This window comes from Lineus longissimus, chromosome 4 (assembly GCF_910592395.1).
Source record: "Lineus longissimus chromosome 4, tnLinLong1.2, whole genome shotgun sequence".
Classification (NCBI taxonomy): domain Eukaryota; kingdom Metazoa; phylum Nemertea; class Pilidiophora; order Heteronemertea; family Lineidae; genus Lineus; species Lineus longissimus.
Window position 1 is genome coordinate 268,070 of NC_088311.1, and position 14,808 is coordinate 282,877.

Consider the following 14,808-nt stretch of genomic DNA (forward strand, 5'->3'; position numbering starts at 1 on the left):
CTCTGCTTGTGCCAATTGTCAATGAAGAGTTCTGCTGCTTAGTAAATTGTCTTCGTTTGGATCCAATATCATACGCTCGAGATCTCCTCACCACCTCCAAGGTCATGGTACGACTGCTGCTGCTAAGCCTCGTTGTGGCCTCAAGGTCATTGTCAGCCTCTTCAAAGTGTTGTTAACCTCAACACTAGCCAAGGTCTCTGTGTAGAGGCTACTCCAGTCTCCCAGAGACTCTCCCCTCTTTCTTGTTCCAGTGCTGAGTACCTTAACTGTCTCCTTACCCATTTCTCTTCCTGAATTGAATGATAAGCCAGTGGTTAAAAAGAAAAACATTCCCCAACTTGGTGGAGTTGGCAACTGATTCATCTTATCAGTGCAGCAAGCTGGTCCCCTAAAAACTACACAACTCATTTAACAGCTATAAAACCCAATTAGGCTGGAATAGAAGCCATTTAAATCCAATTAAACTGAGATGAGACACTGTGAAAGGTCTTTCTTATCACCTCTAGACTCCTGATGGTGAGAACAACCAGAAGTAATTGTTTGATGAAATTTTTTAGAGACTAGATGGCGAATTCAATTTGAAATCTTCTCCAACTTTATTTTCATCTTCACCGTCTAAGTCCAAATTTTTTTTCTGCTCAAAATGAACCAACATCATCAGTCCCAAAACTTTCAAATGCTTCCAGTCGCTTCACTCCAAATCACATTCCAAAAATGAGATTTATATCAAAATCTTGAGTCTTCCACCTTATGTGATTCCCAGACTTCCTTCAGCCCCTTGCCTCATCAGTCATAGCCTTCTGAATGTGATGGTTCCTAAACCTTCTGTAAGAAACTGTGAGTGCTCAGACATCGCGTGTCTGACCACTCACTGTTCTCAAATTTGATTGTGTCACCTCTGAGAGAAAGCTACACTCACCATATGAAAGCAGTTCAATCCTGGTAACCCCCTCTTATGATAACCCTCGCCTAATCAGTCACGACTTCCACTTATTATCGACATCATTAGATGCCACATTCTGAACGATAGTGACGTGAGATGTGGCATAAAGTATGCCGGGGGGAGAGTGTTGATTGCTTGATGCAAAACGGGTAGGGAGTGGCGTGCATATCTATTTCACTAAAGCAGTGTGTGGATTCAATGCAGTACTGCACATGTTTGGGTTGATTATGGGTGTGTCCCTTGCTTACTCAAACTGACTTGAAACCTTGAAGAATAGACAGTGATGTAACATGGAGGTCAGCAGTGGGAGTTTGGTGGCCAGGCCTTTGCTGATTTGAAACTAGAACTCTCCTAAAAGCAGTAACTGTTAGTAGTCGTTGCTTCCCTAGCTCACAAAGAACATCCTCATCCTTGAGGAATCTTAGAGACCTCAGCAACCTGCCACAGATTACATCACTCTCATGTGCATAATACATACAGACCACTTTGTAGCAACAACATGATTGTGTGCAAGATTGATTTTCTGTTGTGTCTTGAGTTGGGATTCATTCCTCATGAAGACAGTCACTTCTCAGTGAGCGAATGTAGCGGCTAGCTATGTATCGAACAGTTCCAAATGCCGACTCTCATTCTGATCAAGCCCGCTGTTGGCAAGCTACAGACGCAGATTATTGAATGGTTGGTTTGGTTGGTTTGAGTCATTCTGGCACGTGCCGGCAAGACCTAAGCAGTGTTCGTATCGTTACGTGGCTGGTGACAGTCCTGGTTACAGCGCAGTTGTAAGATTTCATCATCAGATGTTTCCTCGCGATAAGATATCACAGTTAATGGAATTATTGTGGTCCTCTTGTGGGAAAACCAATGGAATGCTCACTCTAAACACTTGATTATTTTCTGACGAAGAGGAGTTTGTTGTGGGGTGAACGAGTTTGATCTTCATTTACAGGAAGAGTCCCCTGGCATTCAGTGTTTCAGTTAGAGGAAGTGTTCCCGGTTTTGATGGAAAAGAGAAAGGAGTGTTGAAAGGATTATCTCATATTCAGTTTCATTCATGGGATGTGTATCGAGTGTGACATTTTGAAGGAGTTTTATGGCAGAAGTTCTTATTCCTTTAGATGATGATACCCACCAGAGTTGGCAGTCACCGCTGGTTCATCCTCTATGCACAAGTGGTGATGATGATAATGATAGCTTGATTGGTGCTAATACATTCCTACTCCTGTCAGTTCACACCAGTCAGGCGGACCTTTAGTGCTAGCACTATACCACTTTTATGTTGTAGGTTTAAGACTGTAGGCTGGTGCTAGTAGTCCACTTTACCACTCGTCCCAGTTCAAACTGGTCTGTCATACCCTTAAAGAGGTGCTAATACCCTACCACTCCAGGTAATAGCCAGCAATGTATCTTTTAGTCCCAATCTCTTATCATTGCTGGTAAATATGATATGACTGTATCTGATGTTCTGTCTACATCAGGCAGATGTTATTTCAACAATACACCTTTGGTTTGCTGAAAGATTGCTTGTGGGATTGAATCCAAAGGTTTTGTTAGTGTTTCTTTCCTGGAGAGTGACAAAGGAACCATCATCTTATCCCCCAGGCCATGTGTTGTGTAGGATACCAAAGTGTTCTTTACATCCTTTGTTGTTCATGTTTCTTGCCAATGGTTCCTATTATGAAAAAGCTTAGCTGTTTTAGGATTTGAAGGTAGAAAAGAACATGTGATGGTTTCAGCACCTTGCTGAAACCATCACAATGCCTTATGTTCACGTCTTGAGATATGGAATAAAAAGACAGAATTCCCTCTAAAGCTCTTTTGGAAAAACTGAAAGTCACTTGAGTTCTCTCATTATCAAGTTTGAAAAGGATACTTGGTTCTACCTCGGGGTGATGCTGACTTGCTTTGAATGTGACAGGATAAGTTTCATAACCTTACAAGCTCTCTGATTGGTTACGTTGAGAATAAATGTTTCTACCCCCAGGTTGGTTAGTGTTGACTTACATGAATTCTATCGAGATTTGACGAGAATTCCAGAACCTCCCCCATGTGAATGTGACACTGTTGGTTTTATAGCTGCTCACCCCAAGTTATCTTTCATGCAAGTTTTCTTATGAGTTACTTTGAGAACAGTTTGTTGTACCCTGAGGTTGGCTAGCTTAGACTTAATCTTTTAAGAACATCCCCAATTCACTCCAGTTATAAGTTTACCAGTACCCTGCGGTCTACCATCCTTCCATCTCCTTCCTCGTGTCACATTGCATGCGTTATGCTAGATTAGTAGAATACTGGGGTCCATCCAGGCTACGTATGACGTGAGTTGTTGTGCAATCATTCAGAATTATGCTATTGATTCAGCTAGTTGATTAGACGCAGCTTATAAAAACCCTGTCGGCAGTTTCAATGGAACATTGGAAATTGGAGCATATTCATTGAAAGCATGCCTGAATGGATTACATATCAGTCGGTTGTCATGGCTAGTTAGCGAGGATGTAACATTATGTACGGCTGGACCATAACAGTGGCCATCACTTTTATTTGATGATACCGACATCAAAACGATGGCTCTTTACAAGTTTTATTGATAGTTTCCTTGGTTTCTCAGTCTATGAAGGCTGTTGTCTGCTGATGTCATCTACTGGTAAAGTTGTCAGCTGGTGTTAGCATGGGAATAGCAAGGTGAAAGTTGTTGCCCATCTCAGTCTGATATTTTCAATGGATTATCATACTCGAGTCTGCTGATTTACTACATAGCCATCTTGAAGACATGCTTGAGTATCTTGGACATTGATTGGTGGGTGAATCGAATATACTGTCACCACAACGCAGTGTTCGATTCTCACCCCTCTCCCCTACTCGATGTCTATATCCTTTATCAGGCATTCGCTTTGGTGATGTTCCATAAGAAAACTGTCATCGTGTTTCAATATGTGATTGGTGAACCCGTGTTGTGGATAAAACAGTGATCATTTCTAACAAATCAACCAATTTTCTGCAGACATGCCTCAATTGAAATGAATATCTGCTCCACGCACCAACATGCCACTGAGGAGGTGTTCTGTCATATGTTCTAAAATGACCCCCGGAAGTGGTGATCTTGCGAGAATACCCACATTATATGGATTCATACGCCACATCTTTCATGGAGTTAATTGTGAGATGATGCAACGTCACCTGCTCTGATGGATGTGACTTAAGAGGATTCTACCGACCAGTATTACCTTTCAGCGTTAACCCACCAAGCCGTGTTTACAACAGTGGTGCCTAAGTCAAATCATATGCTTTTGTGCAGCGACTGATGTCGGAGATTGATCTGCAGAATGGCAGGGATCAGAAGGATCCAACTTCCAGCGATTCTGGCCTGTTCGGTGCTGAAAAACTGTGGAACAATCAAATGATCCTGATTGACCAACTGTCCTAACTGATCTTAGCAAAGACTTTCTTTGAAGATACCATCGATGGATATCCCTGTTATTGAAACGGACGTATCTTCTTCAGAAATGGATCCATTTTGATTACTGGATAGCCAAGTTAGCCATAATTCAAAATGAAGTCTGAACGATCTGAGGTCAAGACAAAAAGTACGATATTAACCACATGTGAGGAGGTTAAGCTCAGTACTCGTAAGTTCGTACTGGCATGCAAGAACTGTTCACTACCAACTCACTTTGAGGTTCCAACTGTTGTTGACAAAGTGACTGACCTCTTCACCGTGCCCCTTAGACATTTTACGCTGCTAAAGCAGACTTATTCTCAGGAATGCTCACCTCCGGAGTCCCCAGATTATACTCTCAAATCGGTACGACGGAGTGTCAGTGATAGTGGCATATCAGTGGGACTTCCTTATTGCTCAAATCTGCTCCAACTTAAGGTACATATTGTGTTGTCTTGTTTCTGTGTGAACAGTTTTCACTTTGTTGTTTCTAGACCCAAGAGCAAGCTGACCCTACATCAAGTGTCCTTAATCCAACAGTCCCACGTTCAGTGTCCACAAGCCAAAGCTCCATGATATGATGTGGGTTCTCATTTTTCCATTTCCTTGTGTCTAACCCCCATATTATCTGTTGTGAGTCATATCAATGATTCATTTTTGCCTCATCAGCAGCCGAGACTAGATACAGATAGGGAGTTGTTATCTTCTTCAGCCAGATGACCTTATCATCCTGCATGAAGAGAATATTATCAGATTCTGTCATTCATCCGTGAATCTCCTGCTTTTTGTTGGAATCGGCAAAGTTCTGACTGAAAGCACAAAATTAGAGTTATGGAAAGCAGTCATCTGTAAAAACTCTGGTGTTGCTATATGACGAGAGAGCCTGCCACAGAACCTGCAGGGATAGGAAGGAGCAAACCAGAACAGCATTCAAGTATACAAGTAACCCTGGTGTTCAGACTTTTGTTTCCCCCTACCTGTCTTATATATCACAGTAGTGCTTTTCCAAAGTTTTGGTGTTCCCTAGGTAGGCCTATGTTTGCTCTCTGCTCTAGCATTGGATGTCCCTAAGAGAAAAACCTTTCCCTCAAAGCTGTCCATTCTTTATGAAGATGCCCCATCTTAATCTTAGCCATTCCCATGCTGTGCACATCACCGGTCTCTCCATCCATCCCAGTGAATCGATATGGCTTTAAGAAAGAGACATTATCCCCCCAAGACAAGACCAAGGCCACATTTTACTGTTGCATAAAGATATCAATGTTCCTCTTGTTGCCATATGCACTGCTTAACATTGTGTTCATCGATCAGCAGCCCGGTCTAAAAAATACATCATTTTCTTGGGATTGAAAAACTGATCTTATTACAACCACCACCAGGCTTGGTCAAGACTCTACTGTTGCTGCACTGAAAGTAACAGATGTTTGTGTTTCAGGCTTGCTCAAGACTCTACTGTTGCTGCACTGAAAGTAACAGATGTTTGTGTTTCAGGCTTGCTCAAGACTCTATTGTTGCTGCACTGAAAGTAACAGATGTTTGTGTTTCAGGCTTGCTCAAGACTACTGTTGCTGCTCTGAAAGTACCAGATGTTTGTGTTTCACTTTTGAATTCTCTCTTTCATTCTGTAGAAAGATTTGTGATGGGTTCCTTTCACAGCTGAATATTCCATATGACGTGTGTCATGAGGGATTCTCCATATCTCTTAGATGAATCAATAAAATAAACACATTATCCACTATTGATGTGAATGGACTGTTCTTTTTTAAGCTGGGGATGGCTGAAGCTCTAGGTGTGCGACACTAAGATGTTTTGCTATCCCCTTCGATCCATTTGCTTAAAGAAGGTGTTATCTCTCTGAGAGCATCGGGGAAACTCAAGCTTGTTCTACAACATACGTGTTATTGACACAATGAGCAAAGAATGGGATTCTTATGTGATATGGTACTAAGATGCTGTATGCATCCCAATCCTTTCGTATCAGTTATTGATTCAGTTCATCATTGCTACGGTTCCGCAATGATATTTAGAATTCACTGCCTGATGTTTGTGGCATTGGAGGATATTCAATTAGATTATTCATGGGGTTCATATCGGAAGTTAAATGTCGACTTCAGATCAACCTGCCACTGGTGAAGGTCAGGGTCAGGGCCAGGGTCAAGGTCTCACTGATCAAGAGATATACATCAGAGATTCTATGAAATATTCATGTTCAACTGGCCACTTTGGCAGACGGAATTCAATCAAAGAAGAATAAACTGTTTGACAGTATTTGTTGAGTGAATTTGTCTCGCAAACTTTCAATACATTGCTAAACACTTGCAGTGTGTGGGTGGAGATTTAGCTTCATCAGACATATCATGGCGGGCCGTCTGTCCACACTCAAATGTGCATGCAAACTTTGGGACGCGGGTTGTCAACACTTGTACCGAAACCATATCCCTCATCGCAAATGGAATAACCCTTAGTAGGGATCGCGTGGAAGAGAAAGGATTAGTAATAATTGGAAGACTAGGATCCGATGTCTGAGTAATGTCACAAACTTGGTGTTGAGTGAGATTCCAGAGAGTCCTGAGTGTGTAAATGAATTCGCAGCTGCAAAGTGGCATTCTGATTGAATCATCCATGTGTTTATCTGGGATGGCTGACTCTCTGCAATACTGAACAGTTCTCCGTCCTCCACCTCCTGGAAGGCCATGATGTTGAGTGGCAAAGGTTTCAAGCCTTGACTCACCTCTCCCACACCAGATATTGGATTAGAATGTTGATTACTTTGATTCAATTGAGATGGAGTCCTTCAAGAATTCAAGATGTGACAAAGGTCATGTATGGCCCGTTCACTATTTCCCCAGCTGGTGTCTCTAGATGACAGTGAAGACAGTCCACTTGTTTCGTTTGATAGATAGATTGAGATGGGACCTGAGGGATGGCAAAGTCTGCCAGCAGAACCCACCAGATCAGCATTCTCATACATCTTATGGTCTGGTTTGGTCCCCATTGGTCTGGTTTCTGTTATCTATGTAAGGAGAAAGTGCTCTCCAGTCCAAGCCCATATTCTATCTCAGTCTGCTGGTCTTTAACTGGTAGAGCTATGTGCATGATTCCTGCAAATCTTTCCTCTACGTGTTTGTAGCTACAGCAAATCTGCAAAAGACCCCATCTCCTGAGCTTGAGTTTGGCCTGCACATCAGTCATGTCAAGTCCGAGAACCGAGAGCAAAGATGATGTGACTCCCTTGGCCCTCCAAGATGATGAGACTCCCTTGGACCTCCAAGATGATGTGACTCCCTTGGCCCTCCAAGATGATGTGACTCCCTTGGACCTCCAAGATGATGTAACTCCCTTGGACCTCCAAGATGATGTAACTCCCTTGGACCTCCAAGATGATGTGACTCCCTTGGCCCTCCAAGATGATGTGACTCCCTTGGACCTCCAAGATGATGAGACTCCCTTGGACCTCCATGGTGATGCTATTACATACGCCACACAAATTATCCCAGCCAACAAGGATGAGCGTGGATAACAAGGTTTAGGTGCCACTGTCTCTGGGGATATTAGATTAGCCACTTTGAAGTCCAGTGCCTGTTGTTCCGGGGCAAGATCTCTGTTTATGGATAACCCAATTTTCGTGATGTTTTGTGACATCTTTGCCACCTTCAAAGACCTTTGTTGGAAATGATGGTGTAATCTGCTTACTGTTTTTTCTCATCAGATTCTTTGGACTTGAGAGCTGGCGTTTTCACTGGATATGCAAGACTCTTTGGCTTCTCTGTAGGGTAGAAGATACTGGTAGAGTAAGCTGAGCTGCGTTGCCTCAGAGAGTCATCCTAACCTCCATTGTCCACTTGGTACCACTGCTTTATCATTCCGAGTTTGCCCATGTTTGACTCAAGTGTGTTAGACTCGAGTGTGCTAGACTTGACTTGTGCTTTAGCCATATCTCGCCTTTGAAATAGAGAGGAAAGCTGTTAGTAAAGTCGTCAATCTGTGCAAGTAGTTTCTATCTTGAAATGTGAGCTGTGGGTCACTGGTCAATACAGGTGGTCAGCCCTGGTGGAGTTTGGACTCTTTTTCACTCCTCTTGTGGTAGTGGATGTCCAATATTGTATGGTCAATGGTGTCAGCAGATGTAAGCTCACACAGCAGTTACCACATGAGAGCCACGGCCACCTAACTATGCTTAGTTATTGGGTCAATCATTGAGTGTGATGAGATGACTGTTTTTGTGACAATTTCTCAATGAAATATGTTCCTATCAGGATGATATGCCATCCCCCGTCTTTCCCAGCAGTTGCCATGAGGAAGTATCCCACCCCTATGGTACATCTCCCCGCACTTGCATGGTCCACAGACTCTGACATGGATGAGACCATGGGTATGCTTGGGTGGTTTTGATGTAATCTGCCACTCCTCCAGTATGGCACTTCATTATCACTCAGAGGCAGATGCTTTGGGTCAGGTGAAGATGGTAAAGGATTGACTCTTTCTTAGTGGTCTCGTGGTGTGGCTGGGGAAAGTACATGATCGTATAAGCAGAGGCTGTTGTGATGTTTTCGTCAACAGCAGAGGTGTTCACTGGTATAGGCAGATAAGTAGAGGCTGTTGTCATCATCAGATGATCCTACCAGTTGATGTTTCATCAACAGCAGAGGTGTTCACTGGTATAGGCAGATAAGTAGAGGCTGTTGTCATCATCAGATGATCCTACCAGTTGATGTTTTCATCAACAGCAGAGGTGTTCACTTGTATAGGCAGATAAGTAGAGGCTGTTGTCATCATCAGATGATCCTACCAGTTGATGTTTTCGTCAACAGCAGAGGTGTTCACTGGTATAGGCAGATAAGTAGAGGCTGTTGTCATCATCAGATGATCCTACCAGTTGATGTTTTCATCAACAGCAGAGGTGTTCACTGGTATAGGCAGATAAGTAGAGGCTGTTGTCATCATCAGATGATCCTACCAGTTGATGTTTTCATCAACAGCAGAGGTGTTCACTTGTATAGGCAGATAAGTAGAGGCTGTTGTCATCATCAGATGATCCTACCAGTTGATGTTTTCATCAACAGCAGAGGTGTTCACTTGTATAGGCAGATAAGTAGAGGCTGTTGTCATCATCAGATGATCCTACCAGTTGATGTTTTCATCAACAGCAGAGGTGTTCACTTGTATAGGCAGATAAGTAGAGGCTGTTGTCATCATCAGATGATCCTACCAGTTGATGTTTTCATCAACAGCAGAGGTGTTCACTTGTATAGGCAGATAAGTAGAGGCTGTTGTCATCATCAGATGATCCTACCAGTTGATGTTTTCATCAACAGCAGAGGTGTTCACTTGTATAGGCAGATAAGTAGAGGCTGTTGTCATCATCAGATGATCCTACCAGTTGATGTTTTCGTCAACAGCAGAGGCGTTCACTGGTATCAATGCGTATCATTTCAACCTTTTCATCTTTTGGCATTCAATGATGTTTTCTCAAACAACTTTAGAGCCATCAGGAAAGTGCTGAAAAACCTCTACTAACCCTAGAACTAATAAGATGTGCATGCGAACTCCTCTTCACCACACGAGACAGGAAATTAAGTTTAAAAAATGGCGGAAATGTCGCATGTCTGTTGCGCTGAGTGTCATGGGTCTGTGCAGCATCTTACGCTGCACTCTCGTTGAGAGACCAACACACACAGGGAGTCTCTCCTTGCAGGCTCGAGTGCAGGAAACTGCATCTTGTCAGACAAGAAAAACCCTATTGCACTTTGAGTAGAATGTAGGGAAGACGGCTGCATCAAGATACGAGTGGCTGATGCACCATTACGGAGAGGAAGCCTGCATTAAGAGTTCATTCTTTGCTTAAGTGTGTGGGTTTGAAGATGTTTGACCAGTTCAGTGCTGAACTGAAGTGCAAGCTTTTTGCTTGGTTAGATGGCCAGAATACCTAAGATGTTTTAGACTGTCTACATGACAGTCAGTGCTGCATCCTTCATGTAATCTGCCCACAATCAGAGAGTTAACAAATCTGTTCATCTTATAATGATTCCTCAAATTATAATGATGAAAATGCGACGACAGATACTGCAGCGAGTGATTTCCCTGCGGAGCGGATGGGCCTGCGAGAATCTCAATTTCTGAATTACGCTCTAAATTGGAATAGTCTACCATGGGGCACACTTCTCACACAAAGAAAACATTATTTCAAGCTGTCAACTCAAGCATCATATCTCTTGTGATCAAGAGTGTTGAGTGTTGGTGTCGGTGTTGCTGAACACTGATGATGTGGAATCAATGTGAAGAAGATAGCTAGCTTTTGTAGCTCTTAGCTTATGTGACCCTCCTATTCCATGGTTGGCCAGTGTATGGCTTATTCCCGTTGGAGTCTGAGCTCATCCACCATGGTGTGATCATGTTTATTGGATACGATGCTTCGCATTGATTGCCCGTGGTCATCCATGGCTATCTCCTGCCACTCCAGGGATACTGACGTCAGCTGATCAATCTTGGTCATATTTGTAATTCTTGACTGGGAAGATTATCAATAATAACGTCTGCTGCCATTGGCATGACATTCATTGGTCCCCTTCTTTGATTAAATTCTTCGTCTTCTACTGGGAACTTTTCCGTTAGATGACCAATGTCCAACAGTTGTATTGTATGAAGGTGGACTGAGTTACGCTGATGTCAAAGATGATTGAGGGAGGACTTTGATCAGTAACTACTCATTGGTCAAGATTACCGCAGGTTTTGTGGTATGAACATTACTATATTCAATCAATGGCATCTTTGCTGGTTTGGTGCTGGTTATACTACATGGTACAGCAATTTGTTCTCCACTCAGTCCATGAAGAACCAAAACCATGAGCTCTTCCCATACTAGGTACCACCGGTAATCCAATCCTCTCACTCTCTTGGCAACTTGAGTTGATTCTCCTCCGAATCAGCGTATAGAATACCATACATGAAGGGGCTGCATCCTTGGGCCAGGATATTCATGAACGCTTATCGAATATTGCCAACACCGCTAAATCAATGTTTTGCTGACCTGTGGCCATTTGGGAGATGTCAGTATCAATATGGGATATAAGACAAGCCCTGTCTTGGTGTGCCTCAAGAGCTGTCAGGATTCAACTGTGCTCAATGTGGTCAGTGACTACTTCTGTGCTGTAGAGTTTGGTGCCACATGTTATGCTTGGCCTTTGTTGGAAGGATCACTCAGATCTCTAAGTTCGTGTGAGTTCCCTGCAGGAACTAATGAGGGTCATGCTGCCCAGTCTGCACCCAATAGCAAGGATACATCATACTCAATAGATTCTGGATCAATGCTTGCCTGATCGATTCTTTGGCAAAGACGTCACTGACTTTCATATGCTCATAGATATAATCAACACTTCTCCTTGTCTTCTGACGAAAGTAATTAATTAGATTCTCGACTCGACTCATGTGTGAATCCCAGTTAATGTGGCAGAGAAGTTGGGTTCACCAAGTTTTTTGTCCAGCTTGGTTTTACTTCGCAGGCAATGAATGACACTTCAGCTTGGCAAGATGTGCTGGAATTGAAGAAGAGTGGATTTGACATAATTGAGGGAGAGTGCTTTTCAGTTGTAGAAATGAGTGAAGAGTTGCCAGTCGTTGGGGGTCTTGAGGGTTGTGTAAATAAACTAGCATGGGATTAGCCTTACTGTGGCTGTTCGGAACAGATATTGATAATACGACGCCCTTTCTCGACTAGACGACTCCTAGATGTAATTCCAGAGATGACGCTGATACTTTAATTAGGTTACCGACTCGCCCCACCCCTCTATGGTTTCATGTTGTTTTATAGAGTAATTGCATCCTATCTTGACGTCAGAGATATGCAGCTAACGATGATAATGGTACTGTGATCTTTTGACTTTTCCCAGCATTGATTTTAATGAGATTTCTCTTTCCTCTCATTGCAGAAGGAGCTGAACATTACTCGACGAAACAGGTAAGACATTGTATTACCTCATGCATATCAAATATCCTGTCACGTCAAATTTCATTAAGGATTTGAGAAGCTTCTCACGCTACAAATAAAGGAAAATATGACATTTCTTCAATAACACGAAAGCCAACTGTTATTTGATGAAATTGAAATTAGAAATGTCACAAGTGTTATTGAAAATAGCAAGTGTTGTCATCAGATTGTGTGAATCGGTAAAAGGTTTGTGCTTGTGGTGTTTCCCAGCCTATCTGTTGGTTGCTGGTAAATTGTTTCTTGGGATTGCATTGGACAACCTGCAGAGGTGTTAGGATTTATGAAACCAAAGAGGTCCTTACCAAGAAACAAATGGCAGAAGTTGCCGTCTCAAGCCTTAGTGCCTTTCAGAGTCAGCATTGCTGTCCTGACCCCACTCTAAAACATTGTCTTATTCTCTCCTTGAAGCTTTGGCTTGGTCTATTCATCCATTCATAGGTAATCTCTTGTATAACTGCTTATTTCCCTTTATTACTATCCCTTTTACAATCATTCTAAACTGCTGTTTGACTTGGCATGAGGAAAAATTAATTTCCAACAGAGAAGTATTGAAATCGATTTTGTGAGGCATTGCCATCCGTGTTGATATCTTTAGCAATTCAAAGAAGCAAGAAATATTGTCTTAAATGGAAATGCTTTCAACTCTCTTCAGCTCACCTCACTGAATTATAGGGAGGTGTTTGATGCTTGAAATATGATAAGAATTGTGTTGTAATGGAATGAAAAGCATCACAGTCCATTGGGTTGATCTTATGAAAAATTCAACTCTGAAGGATGAAAAAATTTCTGAGTCCAACATTTTTTTTGACTTTTTTTTCCTGCTCAAAGTGAAGAAACATCAGTCCAAAACAAATTTTGGCTTTGAAAATTTTTCAAAATTTTGAACTTTGAAGGATGATACCAAACAGTGACAATCAATGATGTAAGCAACATGGTGTGGTTTCACAAAACTGCCTCTCATAAATCTACACTACTGAGCACTTCTTCAATCCTCTAAATCCTGCTGCCATTTATTGGTTTGGACCTTTTAGGAGAGTATTGAACGAAAAGCTTTTTTATTGGATCTTGGAAGTTGGCAGATTGGAAAGGCATTGATTGATAAAGAAGCATTTTGCATGCGACTGGTAATCAATGTCAACACCGGCACTCCCTGCATGCGATATTCCAATTGTTTCATCAACATGGTCTGGTCATGTCTTGTGCCAAGGGGGGTGTGCATACCAATTTGGATCAGGATGGATATAATTTGGTCAAGGCAGCTGTAATATTACTGCAGTAAGAAAAGTTTGAAAAGAAGGTGGTTTTGAAATGAGTTACATTAGTTGAAACTCCTATGCACTGCACAGTTTCTGTGAAAATGCCCTTTCATACATGACCAGTATGGAGAAGATGGCCTGTGTAACACGAGCTTGAGTAGGTGCCCTTCTCCTGGATATGCTGGTGCTAAACCAAAACTGTTGATACCGAGTCCAGAGGATATACCTTTGAACTATAGCCTCCCCAGTGGCCAGATTGTGCCTCACCCCACAACCCTGGGCACAACTACCTCCCTACACATTCCTCCCCACTCTGGTTAAACAGTTCATTCCTCATTTTGTACCTATTCCCTTCTCACTTCCCTTTCATCTTGCCTCTAGCAGATATTTCAGTAGAGAACTTCTTGCTTTAAGTTTCAACCTTATGACAGCATTCAAATTCTTCTCCGTTTCAAATGAATAATGAAATGGCAGGCGTGCGTTGCAGGTCTTGTCATAGCTTGAGTGATTCACTCAGCCTCTGCATGCTTGGCCAATCTAAATCATGCAATATTCGCCCACTGTTGTCATGAGAGTGCCTGCTGCCTGTGGGAACCTAGAGGGGAAACAAAAACAGCTCCAGATTATTACAATTCCTTGTTTTGTTCAGTGTGTTTATCAGGTAAAAACTGTGCCGAACTAATTGATTTGCACGTTTTGACGTCATTCTGTAACAGCCCCAGGTGTCCTCATTTTGTCTGTAGCCACTGAGAGGCAGATACTGTCAAATGACATTCTGGAATGCTCCAATGTAATTCCGAGTTGGCCACGTAACATGTTGATGATATCTGCTCCTTACAACACTGACAACATGGGAAATAAGAAAGATGAAGGTTTAAACAGAATGTTCATTGTTTCTTCTTCTTTTCAGCCGGTCTCACAGTAAGAAGATGCTTCCCGGAAGCTGCTCACCCACCCTCCCTCCACGATGTCACTCCCCTCAAGCCACTTCTGGTAAGTACCTCTACCTACAGGGGGAACGCTGCAGGTCTCACTTGGCTTGTCAAACCTCCCCCTCCACTCTGTCAATCTCACATTACCTCTGGTAAGTACCTCTACCTACAGGGGGGACGCTGCAGGTCTCACTTGGCTTGTCAAACCTCCCCCTCCACTCTGTCAATCTCACATTACCTCTGGTAAGTACCTCTACCTACAG

At 42.6% G+C, this 14,808-nt stretch overlaps 1 protein-coding gene across 13 annotated transcripts in view; it reads left to right on the forward strand.

Annotated features, from left to right (window-relative positions):
• The window catches only part of LOC135486361 (microtubule-associated serine/threonine-protein kinase 2-like), a 123,174-nt gene that overhangs the window by 78,172 nt on the left and 30,194 nt on the right, over positions 1 to 14,808 (forward strand). For 10 of the 13 annotated variants that reach the window (XM_064769090.1, XM_064769097.1, XM_064769093.1 and 7 more), the window contains 3 exons: positions 12,299 to 12,327; positions 12,766 to 12,795; positions 14,524 to 14,606. In XM_064769090.1, coding sequence (XP_064625160.1) covers positions 12,299 to 12,327; positions 12,766 to 12,795; positions 14,524 to 14,606 — 142 coding nt within the window. Of the gene's footprint in view, positions 1 to 3,270; positions 4,812 to 12,298; positions 12,328 to 12,765; positions 12,796 to 14,523; positions 14,607 to 14,808 lie in introns of those variants that run through there. The other 3 variants (XM_064769101.1, XM_064769103.1, XM_064769092.1) reach the window with 3 other exon arrangements.